Genomic DNA, 13,995 nt, shown 5'->3' with positions numbered 1-13,995 from the left:
TGCACCTGCTGTGGAAGCAGGTGCTGCTCCTGGCCAGTTTGGGGAGAGCCCACCAAAAAGAAAGTAGAGAAAGTAAAATGCTGAGGGAAACTTGAGAAGCATTGTACAGATGGACAGCAAAGAAGGCAGTAAAAGTGGAAAGAAGGTACAGTGGAGAAGGGGTTACATTTTCTCCTAGAAATAGAGTGTCTATCTGCTGATCACTGAGCAGTGCAGAGTGTGATGTGTAAACTACAGCTGTAAAAGCTGTTCTGACACCAGTTATGATGATGAAGCTTGTACATACATGAAGTATCTGAGCTTTGGACTTGACTGACTTTAGTGCTAGAGTTGAAAAAGTTGCTGACTTAGGCTGCCTTGAAGGCTCTGATTTCCAAGTGGTACAGACAGCTGTCTGTGTTCTGCAATTGCAATTACACAACAGCAGCAGCTGGACAGCCTGCCAGGACATCAGGACAGCCTGCTCTCAGCTGCTTTGGGGCTTTTCAGGACATCAGGAAAGTGCTGCACAAAACAAACTCGCTGTACTTCTGTACATTCCAGGAGCTGGAGATGAGCTGTCTCAGGGCAAATTTTACTCTTGTGCCACCTGCAAACACCCTGTTCCAGGATACCTGATGCTCATACACAAACAAGCAGATGTACCTTGGTGGGGTGTAATGCTGATACTCACTTGGGGCTAAGGCAGCATATGGTCCTTGTTTCCTCTTCTAGAATATCTTGGGATGGGGAGAACAACTCTGTCACAGCTTGCACGTGTCAGTAGTTAGTGTTGTAGAGTCCATTCAGCTGTTGGTGTGCTGGCACATTTTCCACAGTTCTTCTCCCCACTGCCTCCTTCACTGGCCTAGAGACCAACAGGATTGCCTAACTTTTCACAAGGGCAAAAGACACAGTTGGAACATACAGCTGGCTTGGGGGGAGAAGCAAATAAAACCACACAGAGTAATCTCTTACCAAGATTGCTGCCTGTGCTCACAGGACTGCAGTCATGTTCACTCTGCCTTTACTGGACAGACACTTTTCCAAAGTACCCACTGATATTTGTACTTCATGCAGATGTTAGCCCATCATTCCTTCTGCATAATTCTGCCTGCCCATGTCTCAGGTACTGAAGTGTTATCAGAATTGGATTTTGGAAACAAATTTTTGCTCTGGGCCTTTGCATGCATCTTAGTGTGACTGGACAGGAGTGAACTGGCCCAGTGCTCGTGCATGAACTCCTACAAAGTGCAGTGGGAAATGGATGGACGCTGCTGACACAGCAAGGGTTTTGCTTATGGAAATTTGGGAGGAGATAGCAGATATGGGGAATAGTAGGGAATATCTGGGGGGCAGTATGTTCAGTCTTTTGTAGGATCCAATGTAATTTCTCCGTGAGAAGGATGAGGATGTGGCTGAATAGTGTCTTTTCAATCCTTTTAATTTTGACACATGTTTTGTTCTCCAAATACTTTGATCTTCCTCAGCACCCACTTGTCTGCAGATGAAGCTGATAACAATCATTCCAAGCTCTTTCCTAGCATTCTTTCTTATTCTGCAGTCCTGAATGAAATTCAACCTTATTATCCATAAATAACCTTTCTCATTCCTCCAGCTGTCTCCTAGAGCTAGTTCACTTCTGACCTCTCCCTTACTGACTCTGTACTGACCTTGCACTTCCCCCACAGCCCTAATCTGCCAGTGTCTACCCTCCTAGGCTTCCTCTGCTATTTTGCATGATTTTTTTGTTTTTTTACAACAGGGCCCACCATTTCCTGAGCTGCACTTCAGCAGTAAGTGTGAACAAGGCCCTTTACCCACACACTTCATACAGTTCAGCGACAAATTACAACCATTGCCAGCAATTTTGATGCTTTCACCCCTTCTCTCTGATTCTAGGCTCTGGGTAAATCTATACTTTCAATTGTATTTTTCTATTGGCAATAAAACCCAGCACCAGTGTTTCCAAATTGTAGAGAACCAAGACAATTCTAGTGCCAGTGTGTTGTTCAAAGAGCAGTTTTTTGTCTTTAGCTGAATTTTTATCAACAACCCCAATGATTTTTCAATGGCTTTTATTAAACTACTAAGGGATTATTCAGTCTCATCCTCCCATTCAAGGCAGTGTGAGTTCTCATCAGAAAATCTTGCAAATGGATTTGTTTTAGTTTGGCTTTTTAAATGAAGTTAGGCTGTAGAAATAATCAGTAATAACCTGCCAATGGACAGTGGTGAAACTACTTTTTAAAAGAGCAAAGTGGTCATGCACATATCTGCTTGTACATTTTCTTGTTTTGTCATGTTGTTATCAAACAAAGCATTTCCCCTCTCCCCAGTATTTGCCTGTTGTTTACATAAATTTTTGTATTAGTTGAGTGGGAATTTGCTTGCATTCAAAATGGAAAGCAGAGATTTTTCCAATACTGATTTTTTTAAAATGACACCATGAATTGTACATTTTATCTCTATGTACCTGCAAACCAGACCCATTTATTTTACAAAGTAGAAAGCTTAACTCTAGGTGTCAGCACTGCAAACTGAATGAGCAGCTCTGAAAATGAAGTTTTGCTGTCTCTGACTCCTCCAGTGCCACCAGAAATAAAGTGCAATAGCAGTTTTGCTGACAGATCCATTAGGGCTGAGGAAGGGAGCCTGCACTTATGCTAACAGCACAAGTAGGAATTGTAGCATTCTCTTCTTCCACAGTCTTTTTCTAGCTGCACGTAAATGTGCTCTTATTAATGGCATCTAGTAAATAATGTTTATATAAAGGAAAGAATGAGGGTGAGGTCCATCTCCAAACAGTGCCCACTGTTTCAAGTGGGTATGGTAAGCCTTTCCCTTCACTTACTGTTAAATGCTTATATTGAGTGGGTCTCCAAAGTAATGAGAGGGCACAGGAAGCTGACTTCTTCTTCTGCTTATAACAGGCTTGATAGATCAGCTAAATTAATGGGGTGGGTGAAGTTTATGTGACTATTGCTTATACTTGAAACTGCACAGTAGCAGAAACATCGGGGAAGGAAAGACTTGATTTTCCAGCCTTTAATGCTAGCAATTATGAGAAGTAAATAAAAGCATTTCTGCATTGCAAGTACTGTGGTTATCCTGAAAAACCACATTTCTCAAAAGCACTGACTTTTGGCTTTGCACCTCTCAACTTTACAAGGTGCTCTCATCTGGATCAAGTGATGCTGTTACATGTATGAGTGAGAAGTTGCTTCTTGCCATTCTTGTTGTCCATAGTCATCACTTATCTGCATGTTTTGCTTTTAATTATGACCTGGTGGCATTTGTCACGTAGTTAAGGTACTGTTAAAAGAGTGCCTGTCCTGAATGCACACAAATGTGCTCCTGCTGCATTGGAATCTTCTGAAACACAATGATTCTGCCAGGGGACCACAAAAGTGTTCATGGCACAAAGCAGGAGTAGTTCAAACAGTTTCCTCCTTTAACACACCATTTTCCCCTCTTCAGATGCTGGAGCTTATTGATAAAAATCATGTCTCTGATATTTGGTTTTCGCCATGTTCCTAAATCAAAAATTTGGTTGGGCCTTCCCTAAATTGCTGTTGCCTCTGAGCTGTTGTTCAGCTAGTGAAAACAGGCAGGACCTTGGAGAAGCACCTCTGTGAGTTATTGAGAATAAAGGTAGCAGAAGCTATGAATGACATAGTGAAAAAAGCGAAAGGCAGGTGAAGATGTCATGGGTTGTGTGTGGTCTGTGGTACAGTACACTGTTGTATGTCTGTTGTTGAACCTGGGCTGCACTTGAGCTGGTACTTCTGCAACACAAATTGTCTATGGCATAACTTGTTTTGCTCTGGGCATGGTGTCTAAGGGGCTTTAAAGACAGCATGTTCTCTCTTACAGTACATAGAGACATCTAGTCTCTCAGCACATCTCTAGGATAAGCATAGTTACTTTCATATGATATAGAAACAGAAAAGGTTTATTTTACATACATATTCCAGGAAAAGTCTGCCTGCAGTTGATTTCCCAAGCCCCGGGGCCTGGCTCCACCCATAGCACCATCTTCCCTTTTCACAGGCTTCGCTTTCAAAAATATTTTCAAAGAAATTGGCATGGGCAGAGCCGAAAAGGAAAACGATGGGAAGCAACAACCGAGGCGGTTGTCCGCTTTCTGAAGCAGGGCACCAGGTGTCTCCCGGGGCTCGCTGCCTCCCGGAGGCGGCGTCCCGGGGCTGCCCCGCGCCCTGAGCGGTGCGGCCCCGCTGCGCTGCGGTGCGGTGCGAGCGGCGGTGCGGGGCGCGGGCTCGGGCGGGGCCGGCGCGGCATTGGCCGCGGCCGCTGATCTGCATTGACGCCAGCGCGGGCCGGAGGTCAGCGGCGCCGGGCGCTGCATTGGCTCGGCCGGAGCCGGGGCCGGGGCCGGGGCGGCGCGGGGGGAGCCGGGGCGGGGCGGCGCGGGGCGGGCGGGGCGCGGAGGGGCCGCGGCCGCCGCCGAGGAGCATCAATAATAACAAGGTGAGCGCGGCGCGAGGGACGGCGGCTGCGGGGAGCCAGGCATTTCCCTGCTGAGGGATGCAGACACCACGGCCCCGGGAACCAGAGCTCTCGCCGCTGCAGCCCTTGCCGCCGGGATGGGACGCTAGGATCGTTCTCCTTCTACTTCTCGCTCTTTTTGATTTTTCTCGCCCTTTTTTTTTCTTATTATTTTTTGATTTTTCCCCTCTCGCCGTCTCGCATCACTTCTCTGCCCAAAAAACCAACCGCATCATGGAGGCCCTTTGATGCGTCCGCCCGCCGCGCCGGCTGCCCCCGCGGCTGAGGGAAGCCCTCCGGGCCGTGCCCCGTCCCCTGAGGGGGCTCCCCGCGGCCCGGCCCGCCCCTGCCCCGCGGCGCTGAGCCGGGATGCCGCTGCGGCGGCCGGAGAGCCCCGCTGCCGCCTGACGGGGGGCTCTTCCTTCCTTCCGACGACGGGAACCTGAATGTCACCCCCGCGGCGGCCGCCCGCCCGCCCGCGACCGAGGCGGCGCGGGACGAGCCCAGCGCGGCGTGAGGAGCGCAGCCCGCTCCCCGGGGCGGCCGGGCGGCTCTCGCTCTTCGCTGGTATTTTTTAATAAATCGTTGGGGTTTTTTTTTATTTTTGGCCCCAAAGCACACCCCAAAGCGCACCCCCGGCACAGCGCAGCGCCGAGCGGGACCGCGAGGAGTGAGCGCGGACGCGGAGGTGGGGAGCGGCCCCCGGCCCGGTCCCGGGTTAATCGGTAACGCGGAGCAAGCCCGGGTGGAAAATGCGCCGTGCTCCGGGCTCAGGGGAGGAGATGGTGCCGTGCCCCCGGCCGCTCTGAGAGCCGAGCCGACGCCGAGGTGTGTGTGGTTTGGGGCTTGGGGTTTTTTTGTTATTTTTGCCTCTTTTTTTGTTGTTTTTGCCTTTTTTCTCCTCTTTTTTTTTTTTTCCTGCTTTCACAAGAAGGAAAGAAAACGTTACCAAGATTCTCAGATGGCTTAGACAAATTAATAATAATCTGTGAAAATACGAAGTCGACCGGTTCTTGATTTCCCCCTTCCCTCCCCTCCAGCTCCCCAGCCCACTGCTGAGATTGAGCTAAAAGGACCTGTTTCCTGGAGGACGAGGAGAACAGACACGTTTCTGGTGGTGTAGAAGGGACCGATGGCAATGCTTCAGAGTGTAGCGGAGACGCAGGAGAAAGATTCAACTTGTTAACAAAAAAAATTAAGCAGGGGGAAAATATCAACGGGAAGGAAAGATATATATATACATATATATATACACGTATATATATATATACAATTTAGAAGTATTCCCCAGGTGGCCACAAAGCATGGGCTGTGTTCCAAGCACCAACCTCTCTGACAGCAGAGTGATCTGTCACAGTAGCAATGAGTCTGAGGAGTACAATTTCCCTCACCAGACCAACACAACCATGTCTCAACAGCAAGGCAACCCCGTCCCAGGATTATTCATTAAATGCTACAACACATCCACTTATGAGGCGAGGACTAATTCCTCTAAGAAAGACAAGAGGGAGAACAGCCAGAGCATGGAGGCAGAGGCCCAGACCGGCAGATCCAATGTTAAGGTAAAAAGGGTGCTAAACACGAGCACTGTTTCTCTCAGAACAGGAGCTTGGCTGTAGCGGTTCAGCCCAAGGACTCTCCGGCCGCTGTGCGGGAGCTTTTCCTGGCTTGGGCTTTACTTTCGTTTATAAACTAATCAGTGTCTTGGCGACTTTGTGGAGGTACCCAAGCCTCTTTCTTCACTCCACAAAATGAGTTTTCCTGATTCCGGGAAGGAGAGCGGTGTCGATTGTCCTCGTGGATGGCTGGAGCCGGGTCGGCTGGGGCGCGGTGGGGCCGCGCCGTGCGGGGGATGCGCGGAGCCCCGCGATGGTGCCGGGCCGTCCCGCGGCGCTCTCCGTGCTTGTCCCCTCTGCAAACAGGGGCAGATCGCTTTTCATACCTCTTCCATTTGGAGAGGTGAAGGGAGAGCGGCAGCGTGTTTTGCTCTGGGTACTGATTTACATTAACAACTTGTTGACCTTGTCTGTTGCTGCAAATAGGGATTTTTTTTGCGGGTTTTTTTCCGTGTGTTTGCGCCCATACTTTAGAGGCACAACACAAGACTGTATGGAGTTGACAGACACATACTGAAGAAAATTGTGATTTGTGATTATTTTCTTGGAAGTGAGACAGTGGTTCAGAGTGCTTGTTTGTCTGTTTGCTTTTTATCTGCTTATTTATGGGTTGTACTTTCGCTCCTAATGTTATAGGTTTGGATTATATCTTTGCTTTTTCTTTTTTTTTTTGGAAACTATTTTTTATTTTGTAAAAATGAGTAGTTGCAAATGTAAGAAAAAACACATTGTAGCAGCCCTGGGGATATTATATAACATGGCTGATCTCTTCTGGTTGCTGTGATAAGAACTGAGACACACATGTTGTAAATATAAGACACGGGCTTGAGATGCAAGTGAGATCTAGCTGAATGTCAAGTGCTTTGCAGACTAACAGAAAATCTAATGATTTGTTCTTTTCTTAGGGTTTTTACTTGCTTATTAAGACAACTTCTAGAGTATTGACCTGGAATAATTTACTTCAATTATGTGGGTGATTTTCTTTGATTGTTTTCCTTCAGATTTGGTAATCTTTGGTCATAGTTTAATAAGTTTCATAGTTTAAAAAAGTCTTAAAAATTAGCAATACTTTGAGAGTAGTGAGCTGGGGAGGAATTAGCAATACTTAACTAAGAACATGAAGCTGAGTGGTGGTGCACTAAACTCAATTTCAGTGTTAAGAGCCCTGCACAGGAAATGAACTTTACGGCCCTGTTCACACGCGATAGATGAGCTCACGGCGTGTTTAACACAGCAGCCACGCTGAGCAAGCTTCAGCTGTCATCTAAGTCCTGACAGTTGTTTTGCTGGCTGAATTTGTAATAGGGATTATAACTGAATGTTACAAAACCTGAATCAAAAGTAGTCTTTTCAAATTTTTGTTCTGTGAATTTGTCTTGTGTGATTGTTTAAGGGGAAAAAATCCCTCAAACCTGTTTCCAGAAGCATGTGTGGGAAGCAATCTTAATTTAGTTAAATTTTGTTGTTCACCTTCAAGAACTTTGTACAAATTCTTGTTACTAGGTTTGGATAATTCAGCCAGACTCCATAGGTTGCTGTTGGTTTGTATGCATGCTGTCATCTCATTGACAGCCACTCAGATTTTTATCACTCAGTCACATTTTCTGCCCCTGTCATCACTCTTTAGCACAGTTCTGTGAAAGATGGGTTCTGAGAAATGAAAATGGAGCTCTCTTTGTGATCAGTTGAATACAAAATCTGTTGGACACGTCACATCTACATTATTTTCGTGTGCAAAACCCTGTAATAATCTTTAGAGCTGTCAGGCAGCATGGTATTTCTTTCTCTGCATTTATCATTAGTGTGTGTAGTAGGACCAGATTTGCAGTGCTAGATAACTGTGCTGTCTCAGAGATTGTGCTGGAGTGAGGGATCACTGCAGAGCAGTTCTCACAGCCCAGTGAAGTTTGGAAAGAGTGAGAAAATTGAAAACAATGTGCAGGAGCCTGAAATTCCTGAAGGCAAAAGGATCATTGGGCAGGATGTTGTGCTGTTTTGTAATTAAAAGGATTTTTGATTTGAGGAAGAGCTGTAAGAGTTAGGGTGCTACTAAGAACCATTGCTATTTCTTGGAGTGTGTAGTACACTCTTTATGGCCTCGGGGATTCCTTCACACAAACATGAAATGCTGCAAACCTGGTGTGCTTTGGGCACTGGTGGTGTCACCCAGAATTTGTGTGAATCGCCAGTAATCTGCCTGAATGACATTTTTACTTGGTTTCAGGGTGCTTTAAGTTGTTGTATATTCTCAAATTAAAGCCAACAGAATGCTGTGCTAGAGCTATGAACAAAACTTGGCCTTGTGTAAATTTCATGTTTTCACTTTGGCTGGCATTAGTGTTAAGTTCATTAAAACACGGATAGTTTTAATAGTGCAATAATATTTACTATTATATTACTATTACTGAATCAGTTTGCTAGCTACAGTGCACATTTTTCAAGCCAGAAAGTGTAAAAAAAAGTCCCATGTTAGTTGTAAAATGGCATTATATCTATTGCTAACTGGCCCCTGACTTACTCTGGTTTTGTGTTCGTGTCTTGTTATATCTTTCTCCTGGCCAAATAGCAGAGGGTCATTTTCTGGATGGGTGGTGTGAGCATACTGTATCTTGTGATTTGCATCCATTTATAAACTGTAGCTAAAAAAGTGATGTGTTGTTGTCTAGTACGGGGAACCCTAAATTAATCCACCCAAATTTGCAGAATAATCCTGAAAGTGTGTGTGAGCAGAGGTAAATGCTGTAATACCCACTTCTGCTGTGTATGAATATGGTGACAATATGTGAGAAATGGAAGACCTCTTTTAGGTCCTGGCACCTCTATCTCCCTCCTTAATTAGGATTTTCATATGTGGCTTTTATTTGACAATTATGAGCATCTCAGATTAAGTGTCATATTTAAACAGTGAACCAGCCATGGAAGCTCTTCCTTGATTTTCAATGTATTGCCTCTGCAGAGGCACTGTACTAGTGAAAGATGAGCAGGACTTGGATGCAAGGACTGGGCTTTGATTATTCAGTGCTACATAAAGAATGTCAAATTACGCTCAACCAGTACTGTTACAAAGAGGAGATTCCCTGATTTTTGTTTTAACTCTAAAAATCTCAAGGAAGTGGACTCAAAATTGTGACAGTCTGTCCTTTTCATATATATTAGTTATGATTTTCAGATATTTTTGTAGTTGAATTTGTGATAACGGTACTTGGATTTATAGAAACCTGCTTAAACACCATTAGAATAACTATTTAATCCATAGCATAAGTGGAGTAAATGCTGAAAGGCATAAGGACTTCTTGGTGTTTATTTAGAATTGGCTGGGATATTCATAATCAAATGCTATCCCAACATCCTGTGTGTGTGTGGCTCTTCTCCAGCACATTAATATACACTGTAGCACCTTGATTTTGCTCTGTCATTCTTTTACGTATGTAAGATTTCCTTCCTCTTTCCTTGAGGAACTCTCCCTGTTGGTACATTTAATACAGAAATATGTGCATTTGGGTGCAAGGGGATCAGAGAGTAAATCCACACTTCATTTGTTTGAAATTAAAATGACTCCCAAGTCAGAAGGACCAAATGTGAAATAGTCTTTTGATTTATCAGCTGATGAGGGGCAGCCAGTTTCAATCCATGCCCCTACAGCCAGTAAGTTTTCTGCATTCAAGCCCTGAAATTGCCTGTGAATTTTGCAGCCACTGCAAGCCCGTGTTGCATAATTCTGCACAGGCTGTGTGCTCCATGGCACCTGCAGTGCTCAGTGGATCTCATCTCAGCAGTTAGCAGCACGTTATTTAGTCCATTAAGCTGTCTGCTCTTTTCCTCCCTGTCTGGTAATTCCTTTCCCTCGGAACACACGAGCACTCCCTCCCTTTGATACTCCCACACTTTCTGCCCATGCTTCCACTGAGGCCATCCACCCTCTCCTGAATCCTCCCTGTTCCCACTGAAACTGTCCTCAATCATTTCCCATCCCCATTTCCCTCCCACTTCCACTGACGTCAGCTCTCCTGTACAGAGATCCTTGCTTGCACTGAGGATCCTTCCCACGCTGACATCCATGAACTTTTCTCAGTCTTTAGGGCTCCAGACTTTCAGACTGATACTTTTAATGCTGTTGTTGTAAAGGCATGAACTCTTTCTCCAGGGGATGGGAGTCTAATTTTTAAATTGTATGAAGTGAAGTGGTGTAGTAACATGTGAGCTGGGCTCATGTTTAGGTCTAATTTTTATCTTTTTAAGTTTCTTGTGGTTTGTTATGTAAATTGGAAAAAACCCAAACTATAAATCACTCACATTATATAGATGGCTACACTACAAAGACAGCATAAGCCGTGGTTTCAATTTTCAAAGCATTATTATTGGTACCTCTTCTTGTCATGCAAACCAACTCATGCAAAATGTGTCACTGCTTCTGAGGACAATTCTTGGTGTGCCTGAGATGAGCAAGGTTAGACCCTGAATTTTTGGAGTATTTTCTGCTGGTAAAAACTTCACTGAAACTCAGCTGAAAATTCTTGTGCCTTTTCTGCTGTTCTTCAGTGCTGCTGTCTGAGTTTGCTCTGTGTCTTTTCCCTGGCCATTTTATGTAGTTAAGTACTAAGCTTTTCCTTTTCTGCCAGCTGAATCTGCTAATAGAGGAAGTATTAAAACCAAGCCTTTATTTCTCTTTAGTTCTAGATGTTTTTCTTACTGTGTTGTACCTTTTGTATTCTTAATTGTATGGCTCAGATTGAAGTGTAAGTACATTTACAGTGAGAAATTTTCTACTTGTAGAGTGTACTTATAAGCCAGGCAGAATAACAGGAGGTGATGTATTAATGAGTTTTTACCATTCCCAATATTACATGTGGTGTGAAATTCCAGTGCAAGTTAACAGCTTTGCCTTGCTATTTAATATACAAGCAATTCAGATTTTACATTCAAAATGCTAAGTTTAAGTATAAATTAAAGGTACAAAATGGTTACACCCACTTGCAAATACTTCTTATTCAATGAATTGTAGGTTGGAGGACGCTTACAATCTGTGTGACAATGAAGAATGTTTTATTAAGAAAGTTGCTCATGGTTCATTTGAATCTAAGAAAAAAATACTGTTTGGAAAACTGTTCTGCTTTCCATTTTGCATGCTTTAATATTTGTTCCTCATGTTAAAGTAAATGTCCATGTCAAGAAAGGGAGAGGTATTTGAGTGAGAATTATTTTTAACATCCATTGAAATTGTTATATCCAGCAGTCGCCACTACCAACAGTGATAAATAGCTGTTTTGTTTTAGTATTATATGAACATTTGTTCACCTCTCTTGGCTGTCACATTGAGAAAGGACTCCAGAATTGGCTTACTTAAGCAATAGTAACAATACACTGAAAATATTCCACTTTTTGAGCAGTTGGAATCTCAACTGACTTTCAAATGAGTCCTCAAAGAAGAAATAAGTGTTTTGAGATATGGACAGCTAAAGCTTTTATTGCTCTCAGCAAAAAGTGAAAGAAGCTTAAAGCAAATATGATAATGAGCAGAGTGGCCTCAAGGTGAAATAGTTTCAATACAAGATTTACATTGTCATTTTATAAGGGGGCCACAGAAGCACCTGCACACAGAGGAGAACATTTTAGCATTGTGTTCTGTTTTGGTGGTGCATATGGATATAATATGCCCACACTGTAAATTGCTTTACCAGCCATGGATGGAATTAAAACATTGTTAGCAATGTTTCCAAGGTTGCACACAGAGCATGATTTCATGTCCCAAACTCAGTTTTCCATGTGAATTTCAGTGTTTTTATATATAAGACACATTCATCCAGTGGAGGTTCAATAGGAATTGGCTTGGTCCCGTGGCATTCTACACATTGCTATCTGCTCTTTGGGTAAAATAATTAGGTATCATCATATAACTGTAATTTAAATTGGCACAGGATGACAAGATACAAATTGAATAGCTTTAATGTGCATGACATACTAAATAGTTTTATTGCCCAGAGTCAGATTTTTAAGTTTCAAAGGCACCGAGGAAGTGATGTTTGTCCTCTGCTTTGCAAAAAGATTTCAGCATTCAGCCCCTTTTAGGTTCTTTCTTGATACCCCCTTTAGGGCCAAAATGTAATAAAGGATGGTGTTACACTTGCTGTGAAGTTAAATAGCAGAGTCTCTAATTTGTGCATTCTTCCAGACCGTTCTCTTTTGCTATGGGTTGTACTGTTGGCCTCACATCAAACTCCCAGGCCCTTTTCTTCTGTTTCTTGTAAAATCTGTAACTCTGTCACTCTGCATAAAGTGAAAGGCTTAGCATTGTGTAAGCCAGCTCCCACATGTATGGCTTTGTTCCAGGAGAAAGGGAGAGAGCTGGAACCTGCTTTTTGACATGGAAATGTGTTGACATAAATTAGGTTATATCTGTTTTGAATGTGGTAGACAAGATAATTTGAGATGGGTTTTGATAGTGTTTTCAATGTTCAAAGGTAGTCTGCAGATATATGTAGAGAGTTAATGTCCTTGCATTGCAGAAGAGCTTGGAATGAAAAAGGAATATTCAAGATTTAAAAGCAGTTTTGGGAATAAAATGTTTCTCATGAAGAAGACTGATTCCAGCATGGGGGACTCAAATAAGGATTCCCACCCTTGCTTGGAGTGGCAGGAAATGTGGCTTTTGGTTCTGCCACTTTATTACCTGATAGACAATTTTTGAGCACTAGGTCCTGAGAAATTGGGATAACATTTTTTTTTTGTGTGTAAAGAAAATCTCTGTTGGCCAGATGGGTCTTTCATTTCTGAGTGAACTAAACTGATACTATTTCAAGGATTTTTTAAAATCGGGATATATATTAGTCTGTTTGTTAAATAATATTTTAACATATTTAAGGCCTGTCTGTTTCTTTGTTGGAAATGAGAACTCATTATTTTTTTGGCAAAAGAAGAATTATTTTGCATGTTAATTTGAAAGTTGCATAGGAAACCAAACATTTTATATGCCTTTTTCAAGGAAGATGTACTTTGCTTTGTAAATCAAACATTTTACAAAGTGACATGAATAGATTATTGGTCTTGTTACAGGGGAAAATGGTGACATTGAAATCTTTTCATTGTGGAAACTTCCCAGTTTCCTAAGTAAATCCATGCAAAGAAAACACAGAATCACTGGACAAATATGAAAGAATGGCATCCTCTACTTCCCATTGTTTTCATTTTGAGTTAGCAGTGACCTTTAGCTCCCTGCTGGGATGCGGTGGAAACTTGATGAGGCCCCCTCTTATTTGCCACTAAAAGACAACTTATTTTAAAGTTACACATTTACTATCCTGTTCTGCCTTTGAGACTGAAGTTGGGTTATCTGTAATAAAATTTAAGCAGAAAAACAACCTCAGTAAGTGATTGGCAAAGTAAACCTTCTTTATAAGAATTTTCTTTGGAAAAAAAACCTAGGCTAATTTGTTAATTAAAGCACAACAAAAGAACCTTGATCTGCTTTGAAAGCAATCTTCCTGTATTTAGGAGTAGCTGCACTTTAGCATCATCAGAAAGATGTTCCTCATTCCCACTGAGTTATCAGGGTTGTGGCTCTTCTGACACTGAGGTGTAGAGCTCTGTTTTACAGCAGTGCTTTTAATTCCAGGTTTAAATGCACAAACATGTCTATGGGATATGTAGGTAGGTCAAAATCAGTGTTGAGCTGAGATGATTAATTTGCAGATGTGTGTTCTTTTTGGAATACTGTCTGCTTTTCCTTCCAATTTTTTAAGTTTTTTTGGTTGATTTTTTTTTTTTTGGTATGGTTTGTTTTTTTATTTTTCCCTTCCTTCATAACTTTTCATAAGTTTGGTGAGAAATTCCACAAATGGTTGAGGACAGCCACACCTATTACTCTGGTAACTCGAAGCAGAAGTGATGTGTCCTG

The 13,995-nt window shown here is 42.9% G+C and overlaps 1 protein-coding gene across 10 annotated transcripts in view; it reads left to right on the top strand.

Moving 5' to 3' along the window:
* Positions 1–4,186: 4,186 nt before the first annotated feature.
* PDE8A (phosphodiesterase 8A) overlaps positions 4,187–13,995 on the top strand; it is a 126,201-nt gene continuing 116,392 nt past the window's right edge. For 5 of the 10 annotated variants that reach the window (XM_077185589.1, XM_077185588.1, XM_077185587.1 and 2 more), the window contains exon 1: positions 4,394–6,050. In XM_077185589.1, coding sequence (XP_077041704.1) covers positions 5,793–6,050 — 258 coding nt within the window. In that variant the 5' untranslated portion in view covers positions 4,394–5,792. Of the gene's footprint in view, positions 4,326–4,393; positions 6,051–13,995 lie in introns of those variants that run through there. The other 5 variants (XM_077185593.1, XM_077185592.1, XM_054641870.2 and 2 more) reach the window with 5 other exon arrangements.

Source organism: Agelaius phoeniceus, chromosome 13 (genome assembly GCF_051311805.1).
Source record: "Agelaius phoeniceus isolate bAgePho1 chromosome 13, bAgePho1.hap1, whole genome shotgun sequence".
NCBI classification, from domain to species: domain Eukaryota; kingdom Metazoa; phylum Chordata; class Aves; order Passeriformes; family Icteridae; genus Agelaius; species Agelaius phoeniceus.
The sequence above is the reverse complement of the archived record's forward strand: the minus strand, read 5'-3'. Positions and strand labels throughout refer to the sequence as shown.